This window comes from Athene noctua, chromosome 27, assembly GCF_965140245.1.
Source record: "Athene noctua chromosome 27, bAthNoc1.hap1.1, whole genome shotgun sequence".
NCBI lineage: Eukaryota > Metazoa > Chordata > Aves > Strigiformes > Strigidae > Athene > Athene noctua.
This window is the reverse complement of record NC_134063.1, coordinates 4,629,412-4,646,811: the sequence shown is the minus strand read 5'-3', so window position 1 is coordinate 4,646,811 and position 17,400 is coordinate 4,629,412. Positions and strand designations below refer to the sequence as shown.

Here is a 17,400-nt window from a genome sequence, read left to right as displayed (position 1 = left end):
GCACCAGCTTCTGAAAGCTGAAAGCACCTCGGTTTGGTTGATAAGGTAGTCTTGTGTGTCACCAGAGTGAATTAGCACCTTTCTTTCCTGTGATGATGCACAGGGCTGATGCAGAACTGAAAACAGATTCATGCAAAAAACTAGGAAACGGCATTGCAGAGACCAGCTGTGTGAAGAACACTCTTGAGGGAGGAAGAAAAGCCCACCTGGACAGAACGGTCTGGACAGGCTACTTGAGGCAGCAGGGAGACCTCAATTCACTTAATTAATATTTTCCAGACTCTTTTTAGTGCATTTCGATTGTCTGTATTAACCAGAGACTGTCCATCTCGGTTGTCACCTTGGACTGACCAAGATGTGTGCGACAGCCAGAGGGGAGTGACTTGCAGCCCCTGGTTCCAGAAGTGCTCCTGACTGTGGGGGGGTCTGGGTTTAGCACCAGAGTCACACAGACGGGGGCTCGGAGTCAAGGACCAGTTGCAAAAAGAAGCTCTGGCTGTCCCTGCCTCTTTCTTCTGCCAGGCTGCAGAGACCTCCCCCCCCCCCCCCCCATCCCCATCTTGCTCCTGCTGGTGGGAAACTTTTCACAGGATTTTTCAAACACTCATATGGGTGGTGGCCAGGAAATCTGCCCCTGCAGCACGCCACATGCGTCCTGCCAAGCCCTCCATCCCCTCTGGCATGGGAAGCAGCCACATGCTCTCTACCAGACTCATGACATTTTTCCTGCCAGTTTAGTTTGTCCCTTCAACAACTGCATTCAACAATGCAATTATTTGCCTTTCCCCAGAGCTCCTCCTCATTTGCAGGAGGACACCTTAACCCCTGGACTTGCTGGAGCTCTGGAAAAGCCCTTGCAGCTCCAATCTTTGCAGGGCACGCACGTGTCCAGCCGTGTGAAAACCCCAGGTTCCCTACAGAAGCCTGTGGTCCCGTGGCCTGGCTGCTTCGTGAGGTGATGTTAGCAACCTGAACTGCTCCTTAAACCAGAGGTGACCTTTTCTGTTTGACAGAGGAGCCCAAAAGGACCAGAGGACATGGAGAGGACAGAGAAAGACAGAGCACAGCCAGTGTAGGTATGGGATGGTTTCTGCAGCACCATCATGACAATGCAGAAGCAAAGGAGGAACAAGAGCTGCTGGGAAATGTACTGACACCACACCGTGCCAGAGCTCCTTCCACAGCTGCCCTCAGCCCCCCCTCACATTTCCTGGGCTGTGGGGTGGTATATGGCCTGTGACCATGAAGGACAGGCAGCTTTCCCATGGTACTGCCCTTGCCAGCTCAGACTAACAGTATCTTGGTTAAAGGAGAAGGGCAAGAGCTGAGCAGAGGGAGGGAGTCCCTGCTAAGAAGGTTTGAACCTTTGGCTAAGCTTTCATGAGCTCTTTTGCGGTGTGGCTTGGTTCTGACTCAAGCACCCCATGAAGCGGAGCATCCCTGCATGGCCAAGGGGAGTGCTGAGCCCAGAGGGACATTTCCCATCAGTTGTACAGTGCAGGGGGGGAGGCGGTGGCAGGGGGTGCAGCGAGAGAGGAGGCAGTTGTTTCCAGGTGTGGATGGCAAGGCTAAGGACTGTACTGTCGGTTGGGTGGGTGGATCTCATGGCTGTTAGTAGAGCTGGAGCTGGAGCTTCATCCTCAGTGCTTGGCCCAGCTCCCCTGCTAAGTAGTTGAGGTGGTTCTTGGCCTCTAGTTTCTGCAGTTCCCTCTTGCGGTACAGGGGCACGCTCACGATTTCCAGCAGGTAGGTGCCAGGCACTATTTTCTTGCGGCCGAGGTGCAGGTAGCTGAGCCCCTCTTTTTGGTGGATGCGGAAGTAGCCATCCTCATTCCCGTGGGAGATCAGGTACCGCACACGGTTCTCCAGGGGCTCCACAGCTGGCAGGAGCTCCAGGATGTGCTCCTTGTGAGCCAGGTCAGAGAGGTTCAGCATCATGGACAGAGGAGCATCCACATCCATGCTGGCCAAGTTCACAGTGTGATCCTTCAAAAGGAACCAGGCATGTTACTCAGAGATACCAAGAAAAGCTCATGGCCAGGTGAAGGAGGACTTGATTTAGAGGAGTTCTGCCCCATGAGCCACCACAGAGCAGCTCTGAGAAGTAGCTACAACTTCTATGGTCCTTGCTTTCCTCCAGGTGTTCCTTGGTAACCTGTTTGTGTCTCTGAGACTGAACCAGCCAGTACACAGCCCTCATCCTCAGGGGAAGAACCAATAGCTTCAGAGGCACTTTCTTCCCAAGGTCTGAAGGGCCCATAATGACCTCCCAGAACAATCTGTCCTGCCCAGGCCTGTGAACTTCTTGGGGGAGCCTTGGACAGAAGCCAGAAGTTCCCTCCAAGGAATAACCTGTATTTATAGTGACAGGTCCAGCGTGGAGTCAGACTTTAAGTGCTGACAGTCCTCTATAGCCCTAGGGAGCTGCTCCCCTGCCAGCTCCCCTTGCAAGGAGAGGTGTGCTTTATTTCTTGGTCACATGTATCTCCAGACATCCGTGGCCAAACCACACAAGTGTGTGCCACTGAACACTGTCCTGACCTCCTCTAATGCACTGCAAAAGACTTTCCATTTCTGCAGGACTGTGGGACTCAGTGGTGTCCACAAACACCCCAGCACCCTGCACGGGCAGGTACAGAGGAGCAGCTCTCTCTGCCTGGACCGAGGCAGCCCCACAGGAACAGGCATGCTGCACGGGATCCACTCCAGGCAGCTATCCCCCAAGCGACCCAGCTTTTGCCTTGCTCCACCCCATCCCTGATGCCATGGATTTCATACCTGGTGCTTCTCAGTGCCGTTGACACTGCGTCGCTGCCGACCCCTCTTGGGGTAGCCATTTATCTTGCACTCATAGCAGGTTTCAGGGGAGAGCAGGTTGTCTTCATCCTCTTCTTGGGGGGCAGGAAGGTAGGAACCTTTCCCAAAACCCAAGCCAGAAATACAGTGTCTGGTGGCAGAAGAACAGAGAGGCCCAGCTCAGATCCATGCTTCCAGAAGGAAATCTTACCATTGCCCTCACAGATCCTCCACGTGGCACCCAGAGACACATGGAGGATCATGCCTGGGTTTAGGACATGGCTTGTACAGAATGGCTTGTGCACAGGACATGCCTGAGACAGATCAGGCCCTGTATTATTTAGATGTGGCCAGTAGGTTTAATCTGTCTGCACCCTGGACTAGATGGGTCTGCAGAGCATCTGCTACAGTGCTAGCAGCTGCACTAACCATTGGATTAGTGAAATAGAAGAGGAGAGGCATGTTAGCACGAAGATCTTGTGATGGGTGAGGAACAGCCTGGCATGGAGAAGCTGAGGACTCATGTGGGAATGGAGCTTACTGGCTCCTGGGGCTCCTTCAAATTTCACTGGTGGCAGAGAGCAGAAGCATGGTGATGGAGCATGTCTGGGGGCACCATGCACTTGGCAGCCTGCAATATCCCCCAGGAACATCCAAGGTGCCTGTGGGGCCCTGCTGGCTGCTCTCTTACCCTTGTCCTGCTCGGAAGTAGCCTCCAGGACAGCCGCAGAGGTAACCTCCGTCCGTGTTGGAGCAGCCATAACTGCAGGGGCTGCCGCCTGCTGAGCATTCATCCACATCCTGGCACCCACCAAAGGCTTGGTCAAAATCAAAGCCAGACGGGCAGACGCACTTGAAACTTCCCAGAGTGTTGTAGCAGGAGGCAGAGCCGCAGGCAGTCGGGCTGGAGCACTCGTTTTCATCTGCACCCAGAGGAAGCAGAACTCGTCAGAAACTTAGTGGAAGGGGAGCTCCTGTGCTGCTGGTTCTCCCCACCCTGCATGGCCACGGAAATCTGCCCGTGGCCATTGCTGAGCTGGCAGCAGGCTCCCTTCTCCTGAGGCAGAGCAGGAAGATCAGTGCTGGGTTGGCAGAGATGAACCCAGAATCCAGTGTCAGAGGTGGCCAGGGGTGGCTGGAGAAGGACTCGGGGCTCAGCTGCCCTCAATCCCCCATCCCACACTCACCCACACACTGATTCCACTGGTAGTGCTGCACGTAGCCCTGGGGACAGCCGCAGCGGTAGCCTCCCAGCACGTTCTGGCAGCCATGCTGGCACCGATGGTTTCCATCACACTCGTCCACATCTGCAGCAACGGAACACAGGTGGTGGTGAGACAACTCCTCCCTGTCTTGTGGGCAGCGCTGGGTGCACAGGGACCATGTGCACGTGGTACCTGCCTGCCAGCCAGCATCCTTGAGGGTGCTCATGCAGGTGGGAGGTTCTTCTGCCTAATTATGTCTCTGCAGCTTGGAAATGAGTAACACCGTCAGCCCCCAGACCCACATACATCCCCTTGCAGCCCCTGCTTGGATGTTTTTTGCTTTAAGGTCTGGCCTGGACCGTTATCAGATCTGCTCTGCTTCAGGCTGCCTGTGCTGAAGATAGGCTTTTCCTTAGCACAACACACAGTGGGTTTTGGCAGGTATGAGATCTCCCCTGATGAGATACAGGACCATTCCTTTCCCAACCTTGGCTGCTACGGTTGCAGCACTGAGACCTTCACCTACTTGTCCAAGTGCCAGTGTTTCTCCAAGCAGGTCAGGCACTGACCTCTCCTTTGTACCAGGGCTTCCCGTGTGGGTTTCTGGTGCCCCACAGTAAGGAGTAGTCCCTTCTTGGCTGGGCCGAGCTGCCTTAAAGACTGTGAGTGAACATGGAACAGGTGTCTGTCAAAGCCCCAGAGATACAGACCCACCTTCACAGTTGACACCAGAGCTGTCCAGGGAGAATCCTTTCTGGCACTCGCAGTTGTAGCTGCCTGGCGTGTTCAGACACTGTCCTTTGGCTCCACACAGAGAGGGCTGAGCTGTGCACTCATTATTGTCTGCAAAACACCGGTGGCTGCTTGTAAGTCCATCTCCAACGATCTGGCTGTGTGCAGCTTTGCAGACAGCTACCTTGCACCGTGGAGCTTGGCCCAGACAGACAAGTCAGCTGCACAACCCCAGGCTGACTGGAGAGGGGAACTGCTCTGGAGCCAGAGCTGGGGGGCTGGACAGACTCTCCTGGGCTTAAAGCTCACCCATGGGGACCTTGCTGGTGCTCCATAGCAGAGCAGGGGTTGCCTCTACTCACCGATGCAGGACGAGTGGTGCTGAGTGAAGCCTGGGGGGCATTTGCAGTTGAATCCTCCGATAATGTTCACACAGAGGAACTGGCAGTTGTGCTGCTTGGTGGAACATTCATCCAAATCTAAAGCAACAAGCACAAGAACATGTGTCTCGGTTTATCTTACTGAGATATCTTTGTGGGCTGAGTCTGTGAAACCTGGATGTACACGGTGACGCACAGTGCTCCTGGACAGAGCAGGACCTGACATGGACCAGCCTCAGGAACAACACACACAAAATTCTTACATGAGAATAACAAGTCCAGGGAGCCTCTCCCACCTCAGCCTCATGTACAGACACGTTTGGGGATGCAGAGATTTTTCTCCTGTAATCCACAAATCCTGGGCTCTCCCAGATTCTTAGGCCACTCTCCTCACAGCCTGATGCATCAGCACTGCGAGAGGTGGGCAGGGACTCTACCACCCACCCAGGAGGAGCCATGCAGGTTCAAGGCCCCTGAGCTCAGCACAGCTTGGGATACGCTGTGCAGTCTGTAGGAAAGGGCAAGGAGTATTTTTTTTCCTAATGAGACAGGTCTAGAGTGTCTGTGGAGGGATGAAACCCTAATGCATGTCCATGAAAGTCCAGCATGGCACCTTTTTCCATGTCTAGCCTTGTCCTGCAGCTGAACAGAAGGACCCGACTCTTCTGTCCCATGTTAATCGGCTCTTGCCATCCCCCCTGCTGCCAGAGATGAGGCAGCTGCCTCCTCCTGGGTTCTGCCTTCTCCTGGGTGAATACCTTTGCAGATCTTCCCGTCTTCTTGCAGAATGTACCCTCGAGGGCAGGAGCACTGGTAGCTGCCTTCTGTGTTCTTGCAGATGAAGTTACATGGTTTAGGGGACTGGTTACACTCATCCAAATCTAGACTCGAGAGACAAGACACATCAGCCTTCCCAGGTTGTGCTGCTGGCCTGGGCCCCACCACCCCTTGGACCATTCAGTCCACCAAGGGGCTCCTGAACACAAGGTGACCCCAGGTTTCACAGCCCCACATAACAAAGTGGTCAGATGGATCCTGGCATGCCCTGCCCCAGGTAATTGCATCTTTTCCACTCTGCAGGAAGCAGGTGAGCAGGAACAAGGGCTTTGAGGGAGCACCTCAGTTTGAACCACTACAACAAACCTGGGACATCTCCTGCAGGAAAAGAACTGAATCACCTCCCTGCTCAGACATGGGATGTTGTGTGACCTGGGGGGTCTGAGGGACATCTTTCCCAGCCCCTTCCTAGCTGAAGAGATGGGTAGATGCTCCTCCTGAGAGCTGGGAACATCAGGGATGGGGCCAGCCCTTGTACTTCTGGAGCTTGGTCACCTCTGCCCAGCAGGAAGCAGCAGCCATGGCTCTGACAAAGAGCGTAACTTTGAGCCAGGCTGGAGGGCACAAAGCTGGAGGAAGGGCAAGGATGTTTAGAGAGGAATCCTGTCCTGGTGCTCAAGGGCTTATCTGCTCTGCTCCTAAGCACAGAGCCTGGTTTCTGTGAGACTTTTTCCCACTCCGTGTCTAGGACACACAACTGCTGGCATGGTCCTGAACACCCTCTCAATACTGGAAGTACAGCACATCCTCAACCCCTTCGGTACTTCCCCAGATGCCTGCAGCTGTGATTCCAGGGGTGCCTTTTATGTCAACATCTGGATTCCCAACGTGGCACTCAGGCTGGCTAGAACCAGCTGCCAGCTGTCAATGAAAGGTTTGGCTTCTCACAGCCTTTCACCTCTGGATCACACTCCCTGCCAGTCCCTGTGACTCCCGGGGTCACAGGGAGAAGAGAAGGAGTTAAACACCACGCAGTGGCAGCTGCGATGTACAGAGGACCACACAACAGGACAAAGCATCCAGAGCCCTGCTACAGATACACAGGGTGGTATGGCCAGAGGTGAGGGCAGCTCCCAGGTGGGGGTTACAGGACCCTCCCTTTGCAGCTGAAAAGTAGGTGTGGAAGTCTGCCAAGGCCAAGAGCTGTGCAGACATGAGTCTCCTTCTCCCAACTCACCCACACAGGCTGTGCCTGTGATATCGGCGGTGTAGCCCAGCCTGCAGTGGCAGCGGAAGGAGCCGATGCTGTTGATGCACTGTCCGTTCCTGCAGAGGTTGGGCAGTACCTTGCACTCGTCGATGTCTGCGGGAGGGAGGGAAGGATCCGTTAGTGCCAGTGCTGCCTCTGGCCCCATGCTCCTGTGCCAGCACTGTGCCAGGGCAGTTCAGACTGTGCCAGGGAGCCAGAGGCTACATTCAAGGACCTGTAAGATAATGTCGCAGAGGTTTCTCGTCTCCTCCAAGCACTGTGTAGGTCTGTTCCAACCAGTTTCCAGGGGAATTCTGCCTGTACCCACACCTCCCCTCTGCACTGAAGGTGATTTGGGCCCCAGCTCACCTCTCCCATCAGTGGAGTACCCTGGCCCATGAGGACACATTTTCTTGTACTGGGCGGTTCCAGGAAGGGGGCAGAGTTCACACTGGGGGCCCCAGCTGCGCCCACTGTTGCAGCAACACTCAGATTTGGTGACCAGGTTGCGGTTGGTGGAGGACATCTGGCACATGGTTTGCAGTACTTCTGTGAAGCAGAATCCTTGGCGAGTGTCTGGAGAGAGAGAGCGGAGATACAAGTTGAGGATCTGAGTCAGTGTCAGCACCAGGGATAACCGAGCAGCCTGTCCAGCCTGTCCCGGCTCCAGCATGGAGGGCAGCGTGGTTTGGATAATGCTCAATGCAAAGGTGATGCCTCAACAACCTTTCCACTCAGAAACCCTGAACCACCTGAGAAGCATCATCTGCTACTAAGGAGAGGCTGCTCAAGACCCATCAGGACTCGGTCATTACCAATACACTCTGTGCCAGAGGGGCTGACTTCAAACCCTTCGTTGCAGTCACAGCGGTAACTTCCCACCGTGTTGATGCAGCGGCCGTTGGGGCAGATTCCAGGCTTGGTGCGACACTCGTTCTCATCTAGGAAGGAAGGAACCACAAAGAGCTGCGGTGAGGCACAGGACACATTTCAGCTTTCCATGAGTCCTCATGCTACTACTCAGTTTGAAACGCCATCACATAGTCCTTGAGGACCATTTCCACACACTTAGGCAGCTGAGAAACACATCCACCCGCTCTGGACCTCTCCCAAAGCAGGGTGGCTGGTTTGCACATTCTCCACCGGCAAGTGGCCAAGCTGCTGAGTTAGGAGTAGAGCTGGGCTCGCTCCACATTCCTGCTGTGCCTAATACTGTGTAGGTCTGGGCTGTCCCGTGCTGGCCCTTCTGAAAGCAGCCCAGTGCGAAGCATCTTGACACAGGCATGGAACGACTCAATAAAAGGGACACACAGCATAACGCTGTGTCACCCTGTGCTGGAACTGTGTAGACGCACAGGTCCAGAGATGAACAGAGGTTTTGTGTGTGCAGGCATTTATTAGGCCATATGGGAAGTTCTGAAACATGGGAAACCCTGGGGAGGAGCTGTTTGACAGAAGGACATAAAATAAAGCTACATGGACAATGCCTAGAAGAGGATGGTCTCCAGCCCCACTGGGAATCCCTCCCAGCCTGGTCCTCGGTACCTGTGCAGCCCTCTCCATCGGGCCTGCGTTGCATTCCTGGTGGGCAGATGCACATGAAGGTGCCGATGAGATTCTTGCACAGCATCCCTCGAGACTCGCAGTCGTGCAGGCCCTCTGCACACTCATCCAGATCTGCAACCGAGACCATGGTCAACCCGCCAGCTCAGCAGCACTGAGGGGGCAACTAGGAACTGAGTGCTGACATCTGCACTGCTCTGCCAGTCCCTGCGGCCTCGGCCCGGGCTGGCTGCCACACAGCAGAGACACCAAGGTAGGTGAGAGTGAGCCCAAGCCCAGAGATGCCAGCTCAGAAGTCCTGACTTCTCTCTGTGCAGCATCAGAGACCGGCTAAGTGCAGGGGGCTGGGGAGAGTGTGGGAGCTCCCCTGATGGGTGCAGAAGGGGATGTTACCTCTGCACATTCTTCTGTCTTCTCGGAGGGCGTATCCAGATGGGCAGGTGCACTCGTAGGAGCCAAAGGTGTTGATGCAGCGGAAGGCACAGAGCAGGGGATTCAGTGAGCATTCGTTGATGTCTGGGAGGCAGGCGAGAGGAGAGAGCTTGACTCTGCTCCCGGCAGACTCAGCTGGGCAGTAGCTATCGTGGGCCTCCCCAGGACACACTCCCCCCCCGCCATGCATTCATGTCATGAGAAGTTATTCCACCAAGGCTTCCTGTCATGGTCTTCAGTTGCAGAGGGACAGACACAGGGTCTCTCAGCAGCTCTGACGGGGACAGGGTCCGGTCTCCTTGGTGAGGCAGCTCCTGCATTTAGGCAGGTCTCCAGGCCCCCTCCAGGGCTCCAACCTCAGAGGAAGCCGAAGGGGACCTGCGCTGATGTACACACTCATGTGGAGAGGAGCCCCAGCCAGCTTTTCCACACTGTCCACTGGAGGCTGACCTGACTACTGCCTCACCCAGCAGTGACCCAGTGGGGTCACACACACAGCCCATTTCGCCATGGGGGTGACGGGATTGCCCCACAGCAGCATTACCTTCACATGTCATCATGGGACCCGGCTCAAAGCCCTCGTCACAGGCGCACTCGAAGCCTCCCACCACGTTGGTGCAGGTGCCGTTCCCACAGGGGTTGCCGATGGAGCACTCATCGGTATCTGGAGGAAGCCAGGACCACGTCAGGTGGATGAGTTAGATAGGAAAGGGGTAGGCCGGTTTTTCTGGCAGCCAGAGCATTCAAACAAGCCCAGAAACGCCAAGAGCCAGGGGTAAAATGCAAAGGGGCAGAGGAGAAGCAAGTTCCTTCTCTCCACACACAAACACGAGGCACATGCTCGTAGCCTCTGACATAAGGAGGATAAAAGCAAGAGGGAGCAGGTGCTCCCTGTGCAGACCCTTACCCACACAGTTGACTCCTGTGTAGTCCAGGTTGTACCCAAAGGGGCACTCGCAGCGGAAGGACCCATCAGTGTTGATGCAGGCCCCGTTTATGCAGACACCCAGGTTCTCTGAACATTCATTAACATCTAGAAGGGAAACCAAGGCCATGAACCTTCATGTCAGCACATAGCCAGAAACTTATCCCCATCCTCTCAGGACCAACCTGCAATCCCAGATAATGCCTCTCCAGAGCCTTTGGTGAGCAGAGACCATGAGCTTGGGAGGGCACCCAGTCCTATGTCCCTCCCCTACCGTTACTGGGGTTCAACCCTACTCTGCAGATACCCTAGGCCTGGTTGCTTCTAGGCAATACCCCCCACCCCAAACCAAATTTCTTCTCATCCTTAGATCAGACCTTACCTTCTCGGGTGTCACCTGGGCCTGGGATGGCTCCATGGCCATATGGACACAGCTCCTGGAAGGCAACTGGAAGAAAGTAGAAACGTGAGATATGTTTACAAATGCTTCTACTCACAGAAGCTGAAATGTGCTTTGGAGGCTTCTAGACCATGACTGAGAGCTTGACAGCTCAGTGCTCATGGGAGGCCACAAAACCCCAGCTGGCTGGAAAACACCTGTGCTTGTCTTGGATCTGGAGGCTCTAAGATCCTTTCGCCTTATTTAAAACCCTGCAGAGAACTGAGAGCAGATCCAAAGCAGAAATAAACCTGGCTGTGGTTGGCTGGAGACCCAGGGAATACTGCAGCCCAGTAAGGGCTGTTCTCCAGATGGAGGAGCCCACTTTGCTGGACACTCGCGTGGCTGGTTGCCTTGCCTGACCTGCACACCTTCCCCACACTCTACTCATTTCAGAGACACTTGCAAACATCTCTCCGGTGGAGCTGGGTCCCAGCACACCTACCGTTCCCCTCCTGCGGGCAGAGCTCACACGGGTCTCCCCAGCCTTCTCCTGGCATCTTGCTGCAGCAACACCGAGCCTTGGTGGTGTTGAAGGCCTTGGGGACAGAGCACTTTCCGTTGTCAAAGCGAGTGAAGCAGAAGCTCTGGCGAGTATCTGTAGGAGATGGGGAAATGCACAGGTCATCGCAGACATCCGGGGTGGTCATGCCCCCCTCCCCACCGCGATGAGCTGCACTCACCGAAGCACCTTCGGCCGTTATCAGACAGCACAAAGCCTGGAGGGCAGACACACTGGAAGCTGCCAGGGGTATTGGTGCATGTCCCAAAAAGGCAGATGTTGGGCTCCTCTTCACACTCGTTGATATCTGAGAGCACCACGGATATATTACAGAGCAGCCAAAGGTCACTCCTTTCCTCATTGCATTAAAACCAGCTGAAGCTGTGATGTCTGGGGAGCTCTGATGCCTGCAGAACATCACCCCAGCCCTAACCCTTAACCCACCCCCAGGGCAAATGGGACAATGAAGAGGCCAGGGCATAGCAAAACCACTGAGCCTCCTCCACCATGGGAGCAGGCCTTGCCTTGCTCTGTGTCCAATTGCTTTCAAGAAGCTATTTGGGGGTGGTGATGCATGCCCCAGCCCACTCAGGAAGCATATGGTTGTTCTGGGAATAGTCCAAGGTGGCCACATGCTGTGCTGGAAATGGAGGAGGCATGGAGCCAACATTACCAATGCAGTTGTCGTTCTGCACCTCGTACCCCGGGGGGCAGATGCAGCGGAAGGAGCCCTCCAGGTTCTGGCAGGTGCCCGGGGAGCAGGTCCCAGGCAGGCTCACACACTCGTTGATGTCTGCAGAGGAGGGAAAATAACCAGTGATAGTGTCTGTGCTCAGCTTGGAGGACTCGGGTACAGGGTACCTTACTGCACCCAGGTCCTTCCTGCAGCTGCACCATGCTTTGCCCAAAAGATGCAAGAGAAGCAAATAAGACATTTTCCAGGGCATTCTACCTCGTGTACCCTGGCAGTATGGACTCAGCCCTGCAGGACCTGGTGCTGCAGGAGGCAGTGGGGGACACAAGTAACCAGAGCACAACGTGCCTGTCTGCTCCCACAGCCCCTGCCTGCAAGATAGTTCCCAAGGCATCCCTGGTACAACTCTGCATGCTCAAGGGGCATGGACAGGACCACATTTCTCCTCACTGCCTGCAGGTCTCAGCACATGGAAAGGGACTGGCTTGACTGTTCCCTGCTCTGCTGGAAGGGAGATGCAGGCAGAGGGGGGCCCAGTCCAGCTCTCAGTGGCTTTGGCTCCAGAGGACTTGGGACCTTGTGAGTGGATTTGGACAGTCCACTGCTCAGTTGTTTCTGATGGGACCAGCTTGGGGACCACGTCTCATAGCACTGCACAGTGCCAGCCACACCAACACACAGCTCAAACCTGCTGAGGAGGGCCAGCCTGCTGCCCAGACACTCACCTACACAGTTCTTCCCATCAGGGGTCCGGTCATACCCCTCTTGGCACAGGCACTGGAAGGAGCCGATGCTGTTGATGCACTGGCCGTTTCGACACACCTGCCCCACCAGGGATGAACACTCATCAATGTCTGTGGGAGGGAAAGGATAAGCACAACAGGAAGAGATATGCACAGCATGAGTGTCAGCGTGCTGCCTTAGCCAGCCCTACACCTCTGACACACAACTACCCCTACAGTCACCGCCAGGTGACACCCAGAGGTCACTTCTACAGCCGTTGCCCGGTGACACCCAGAGCTGACACCCTGTATGTCCCTGTGTGATGCCCCGTGTCCCTGAGCTGCTGCCACGTTGACTCCAGGCAGCAATCCCTGAGGTCAGGATCCCATGCAGCTCACCCATGCAGTCGTTATTGTGCGTTAGCTCAAAGCCAGGGAAGCAGAGGCAGTTGTAGGAGCCAACTGTGTTCTTGCAGGTCCCGTTTCCGCAGGGCTGTCGGTCACACTCATCAATATCTGCAGAGAGAAGGTCGCAGCTGACTCAGGGGCTGAGTGAGCTGAGAGCCACTGTCTTGGGTGTGCAGACAGGGTCCAGGCAGCTCCACAAGACCCCTGTGGCTTCCAGGGGCAGCCTGGGATCAAGAGGACACTGTGGCCCTTGGCTGTCCTTGGCACTATCCAGCTCGTGTCCATCCTGATATCTGATTCACGGCAGGGCTGCGGCAGCCACACTGACCCATGCACATGGTCTGCTCCCCCGTGGCCTTGAAGCCGTTGTGGCAGATGCAGACGTAGCTGCCCTCGGTGTCAACGCAGTCCCCGTGGCTGCAGACGTTGGGGATCTCCTGGCACTCGTTGCGACCTGAAACAAAGCCAAGTGGCACTAGTGAGGAGAAGGGATGGACCAAACGGGAAGAGCCGAGGCACCAGCCTTTTGCAGACCCCGACTTGCTGGTGGGCAGCTGTGTCTGTGAGCGGCAGAACGGGCTCTGTTTTCTGAGAGGTGGCTTCACAGAGAATAAGATTTGTGCCATCTCTAAATAAATAAATTTTGCTGGAGAAAGTGGCCTGAGTTTCCAGACTAACGCTGCATTCACTTCACAGTGACCTCTTCTCATCCCTCAGGAGCCCACAGTCCCTGGGAATTGTTCCAAAGGTACAGATACCCCATAACCACAGCACAGCCAGGTCACAGTGCCCAGGTTTGACAAAAGACCCATGCGTGGGACCGGCAAGTCCTTCATCCCGTCCTTCCTTGGGTCTGCACAACCATCTGAAGAGCCTAGGCAGGGGTGTCAGCACATGTCTCTGGAATAGGTAGCAAAGAGCTCCCATCTTACCCACGCAGGCTCCGCTAGGCGACAGCTTGTATCCAGTTGAGCATTCGCACCTGTAACTGCCCGGGATGTTGATGCAGTCGGCGTTGCGCTGGCAGAGGTTCTCCCCACTGCTGCACTCGTCGATGTCTGTGGGAGGAGAGCAGGGCAAACCTGGGCTGTGCAGAGTGATGAGCCCTCACCAGGAACCATCCTGGAAGGGCTGGAGCAGCTCAGTGCAGTCAACTGAATTTTAACCTTGGGTTTGCTCCAATCGGGGTCAATTGACAACTTTTTTTTTTGTTGTTGCTTTGCAATAAAATAATGGGAATTTTAGTTACAACTTAAAACTTTGAAACATTTTCTGAAAAAAAAAAAAAAAAAAGAGAGGGAAGGGAAAGCCAGAAAGGAGCATGAATGAAAATCATCAATTTTTGTCCAACCACTAATGTGAAAAATGAAGAAGATTCCAAGAAGGCTCTGTTCATGCCTGCTGACAGCCCACATCCTGGTGCCCCACAAGGTGGGGAGATGCTAGTGCCACGTGGAGAGCCCCCACCCTCCTGGGCGCCCCTGGCAGCGTTGCCCCGGCTGCCCCGTTACCTTCGCAGATGAGCAGGATGTTGTTGTAGCTGAATCCGATGGGACACTCGCACCTGAAGCTGCCGATTTGGTTGATGCAGACACCGTTCGTGCAGATAGCAGGGATCTCACTGCACTCATCGATATCTGCACACAGACAACATCTCTCAGCATCCTGGGAAGGCAGCAGGGAAGAAAGCATCCCCCCATAGCTGGGGGCTTGGAGGCTGCTGCCCTTGTTCATCCTAAAAAGAAGACTATCAGGAAGGGGCCACCCAACGGTGGAGCAACTCTTGGGGGATTGATACTGGATCTGCAGATCCTGCCAGGCCAGGGCTGCTCTGCAGAGATCTGGTTCACAACAGAGCCACGTAAGACAAGTCGTAGGAGCCACGGGATTGCTGACAGAGCCTGCACAGCACATGAGAGGGGTCCTACCCCGGACACCCACTGTGGTTCTCTGAGTGTGTCTCTGCAGTAACACAGTTACTCACTCAGGCTCTGGGACCAGGCTGCAAATGGGACATCCAGGGGGTCACTGAAATACTGAGATGTCTCCAGGGTCCCTGACTCTGTCACTGTGCCCAGCACAATCCACCACCAGCCCTGCAGCCCTGCACTGATACCCTCTGCTGCACTTTCTTTCTGGGAATAGAAGATGAACTCATCACCTTCCTCTTCAGTCCCCTGGCTGACGTTGCCAAGGCGAGGTGAAGCAATGATTATCTGTTTGTCTCACAAACTACCAGCGAGTCCATCTTTCAAGACTGCAAAACATCTCTAGACAGCTCACAAATCCCAGGTTTTTCAACAGCTCTGCTGGCTTCTCATCCACCAAAACACAAACCTGAAACCTTGGCACTCAGCAGTGCCCTGCTGCCGGTGTGAGCACCAGGGCTATCACAGGTCTGGATCTATCTGGCCACTGGCCACTGCACGTGGTCACTGGCCACCTGTCTCTCCTGGTGGGAAGGAAACCAAGGCATAAGTGCAAATGTGGGGAGGTCTGAGCAGCCCAGCCACTCAGGAAGGTTTGTCCAGCTGCTTGCAGCCATGTGTGCCAGCTATTTTCCTTGTCTCTCTTCTGCCCGGGGCTTAATTTACTAAGGGAGGGGAAGGGAACAAGCTCACAAGCACCATGGGGAGAAAGCAGAGGGGCAGAGAGCAGACCTGGCTCCCCTGGGCATGGGGGCTCTACTCACCAATTGGCTTTCCTGTGTGGATGTCGATGATAAATCCGGGGGCCTGGTTCCCACACAGGATCTGGTACTCGGCTGGAAGGGGAACACCAAGGTCATGGCCATGCCCAGTGGCATGAAGGACGAGAGGGACAAGGGCCAACTAAGGCTGGAGTGAGAGGAGAGGTGGTCTGACAGGCAGGAGGGGATCTGCATGGTGCTCGGGCAGGAGTCGCAGGGGCCAAGGACATGTATGGTACCAGGCAAAGGGCTTACACGTGCCCGCACTGCAGGGCACACACACACAGTCAATGGCACGTGCACACCTCGCAGGCAGGTACAGACTCACTCCTCCACGCAGTGCACAGCCAGCACTCCCCACTGCAGCGCTGACACCCACAGCACTGCCCATGCAGCCACACATCATCTCCTCGCCGCAGACACTATCCCAGTCCCCTGCGTCCTTCTACTGCAACGCGCGTCCCCACAGCGTTGGTGCTACCTGCCAGACTTGATGCTCTCCCTTGTCCCCCTCTATTTTGCACTCAAAGTGCACATGGGCCTGCTGAAGAAGCGAGGGGGCAGCCACAGGATCAAGATGTTCTTCCCCAAAGCTTGACTTACGGCTGGCTGGTGTGGGGCAGGGTTCACATGGCTTGTTCCAGGCCTTGCCAATGTTGTAGGAGCAGCAGCACATCTTCTTGGTCATGTTGAAGGAGAGCTCGTTCTCACACGTGTCGTTGTAGTTGCGATAACACACGCTCTTCCTCATGTCTGCAAGGAGAGCCCAGAGAGCGTCTGGTGCCAGCCCCAGGAATGGGTGCTGCCAGCCCCGGGGTGCTCATTGCTGAGGTTATGACACCCTGTCCTGTCCTGGAGACCGCAGGTGACACACAGGGTGGCCCAGCTGCAGTGACGGGCTGAAGCCCTGCTCCAGCGAGAGCACGGGGTCCTGCCCCGCAGCAGGCAGTGGCAACGCTCTGCTGGGTCTCTCACTGCCCCGTGCCAGCTGCTCTCCCTACAACCGCTGTCAGGGTGAGCATCAGCCCCTCTGGCACGGGCAACGTGCACGGTGTAGGGGCAGGGATGAGGTGAGGCACTGGTGAGCTCAGGCATCCCGAGTCCCAGCCCTCGCTCCCAGCACTTCTGCTCCACCCGCTCAGCCACGCTGCTGCCCACAGCACAACCCAGGGTTCACGCACAGGCAGGGCACTGCCAGACCCCTCCCGCAGATTCGGACCATGCCATCCGTACCCATGCAGTTATTTCCTCCGTTGACTTGCATGTACTCAGGGGGGCACACGCAGGTGTAGTTGCCGAGGGTGTTGTAGCAGGTCCCAGGGCCACAGATCCCAATGTGAGCAGAGCACTCATCAATATCTGCCGAACAAAGGAGACTGGAGGTCAGAGCACTGGGACAGGTAGAGAAGGGCCTGCCATGGGGTTGGGGGTAGGCCTGGCATAGGGTATGGATGGGCCTGGCACAGGGACCAGGCTGGTCTGGCACTCGGAAAGGGGAAAAGGGGAAAGGGTTTGTGATGAGGGTGGGAAGTCTGAAATGGAAAGGGGAAGGGATTCTGCCAACCACTCTTAGGGCAGCCCCAATGCAGGCACAACTCTGTTGCACACACGAGCACGCACACAGACGTGTGCCATACACGCCAGGCACCCAGACAAGCACAGGCCCCGCGGTGCAGTTACCTTCACAGATGCGCGTGTCCTCATTGAGGTAGTAGCCAAGGGGGCACTCACACTGGAAGCTGCCAAAAGTGTTCACGCAGTTGCCGCCCTGGCAGAGGCCCGGCAGCTCCTGGCACTCGTCGATGTCTGAGGAGGGAGAGCAGCCCGGGGGGTGTTCACTGCCTGAGCCCAGCCCGGGCAGTGCCTTCACCCCAGGATCCCCAGTGG

General features: G+C 55.7%; 1 protein-coding gene across 1 annotated transcript in view; it reads right to left on the bottom strand.

The window, feature by feature from the left end:
- Nucleotides 1-1,047: 1,047 nt before the first annotated feature.
- The window catches only part of LOC141970846 (fibrillin-2-like), a 109,762-nt gene continuing 93,409 nt past the window's right edge, over nt 1,048-17,400 (bottom strand). The window contains exons 38-64 of the mRNA XM_074927738.1: nt 17,194-17,319; nt 16,747-16,872; nt 16,117-16,266; nt 15,517-15,588; nt 14,336-14,461; nt 13,757-13,882; nt 13,153-13,278; nt 12,816-12,932; nt 12,420-12,548; nt 11,674-11,793; nt 11,182-11,307; nt 10,944-11,096; nt 10,442-10,507; nt 10,042-10,167; nt 9,679-9,798; nt 9,096-9,218; nt 8,685-8,816; nt 7,955-8,080; nt 7,509-7,715; nt 7,128-7,253; nt 5,872-5,994; nt 5,096-5,212; nt 4,716-4,844; nt 3,984-4,103; nt 3,488-3,719; nt 2,779-2,947; nt 1,048-1,986 (exon numbers count right to left, since the gene is read on the bottom strand). Coding sequence (XP_074783839.1) covers nt 1,612-1,986; nt 2,779-2,947; nt 3,488-3,719; nt 3,984-4,103; nt 4,716-4,844; nt 5,096-5,212; nt 5,872-5,994; nt 7,128-7,253; nt 7,509-7,715; nt 7,955-8,080; nt 8,685-8,816; nt 9,096-9,218; nt 9,679-9,798; nt 10,042-10,167; nt 10,442-10,507; nt 10,944-11,096; nt 11,182-11,307; nt 11,674-11,793; nt 12,420-12,548; nt 12,816-12,932; nt 13,153-13,278; nt 13,757-13,882; nt 14,336-14,461; nt 15,517-15,588; nt 16,117-16,266; nt 16,747-16,872; nt 17,194-17,319 — 3,788 coding nt within the window. The 3' untranslated portion in view covers nt 1,048-1,611. The remainder of the gene's footprint in view (nt 1,987-2,778; nt 2,948-3,487; nt 3,720-3,983; nt 4,104-4,715; nt 4,845-5,095; nt 5,213-5,871; nt 5,995-7,127; nt 7,254-7,508; nt 7,716-7,954; nt 8,081-8,684; nt 8,817-9,095; nt 9,219-9,678; nt 9,799-10,041; nt 10,168-10,441; nt 10,508-10,943; nt 11,097-11,181; nt 11,308-11,673; nt 11,794-12,419; nt 12,549-12,815; nt 12,933-13,152; nt 13,279-13,756; nt 13,883-14,335; nt 14,462-15,516; nt 15,589-16,116; nt 16,267-16,746; nt 16,873-17,193; nt 17,320-17,400) is intronic.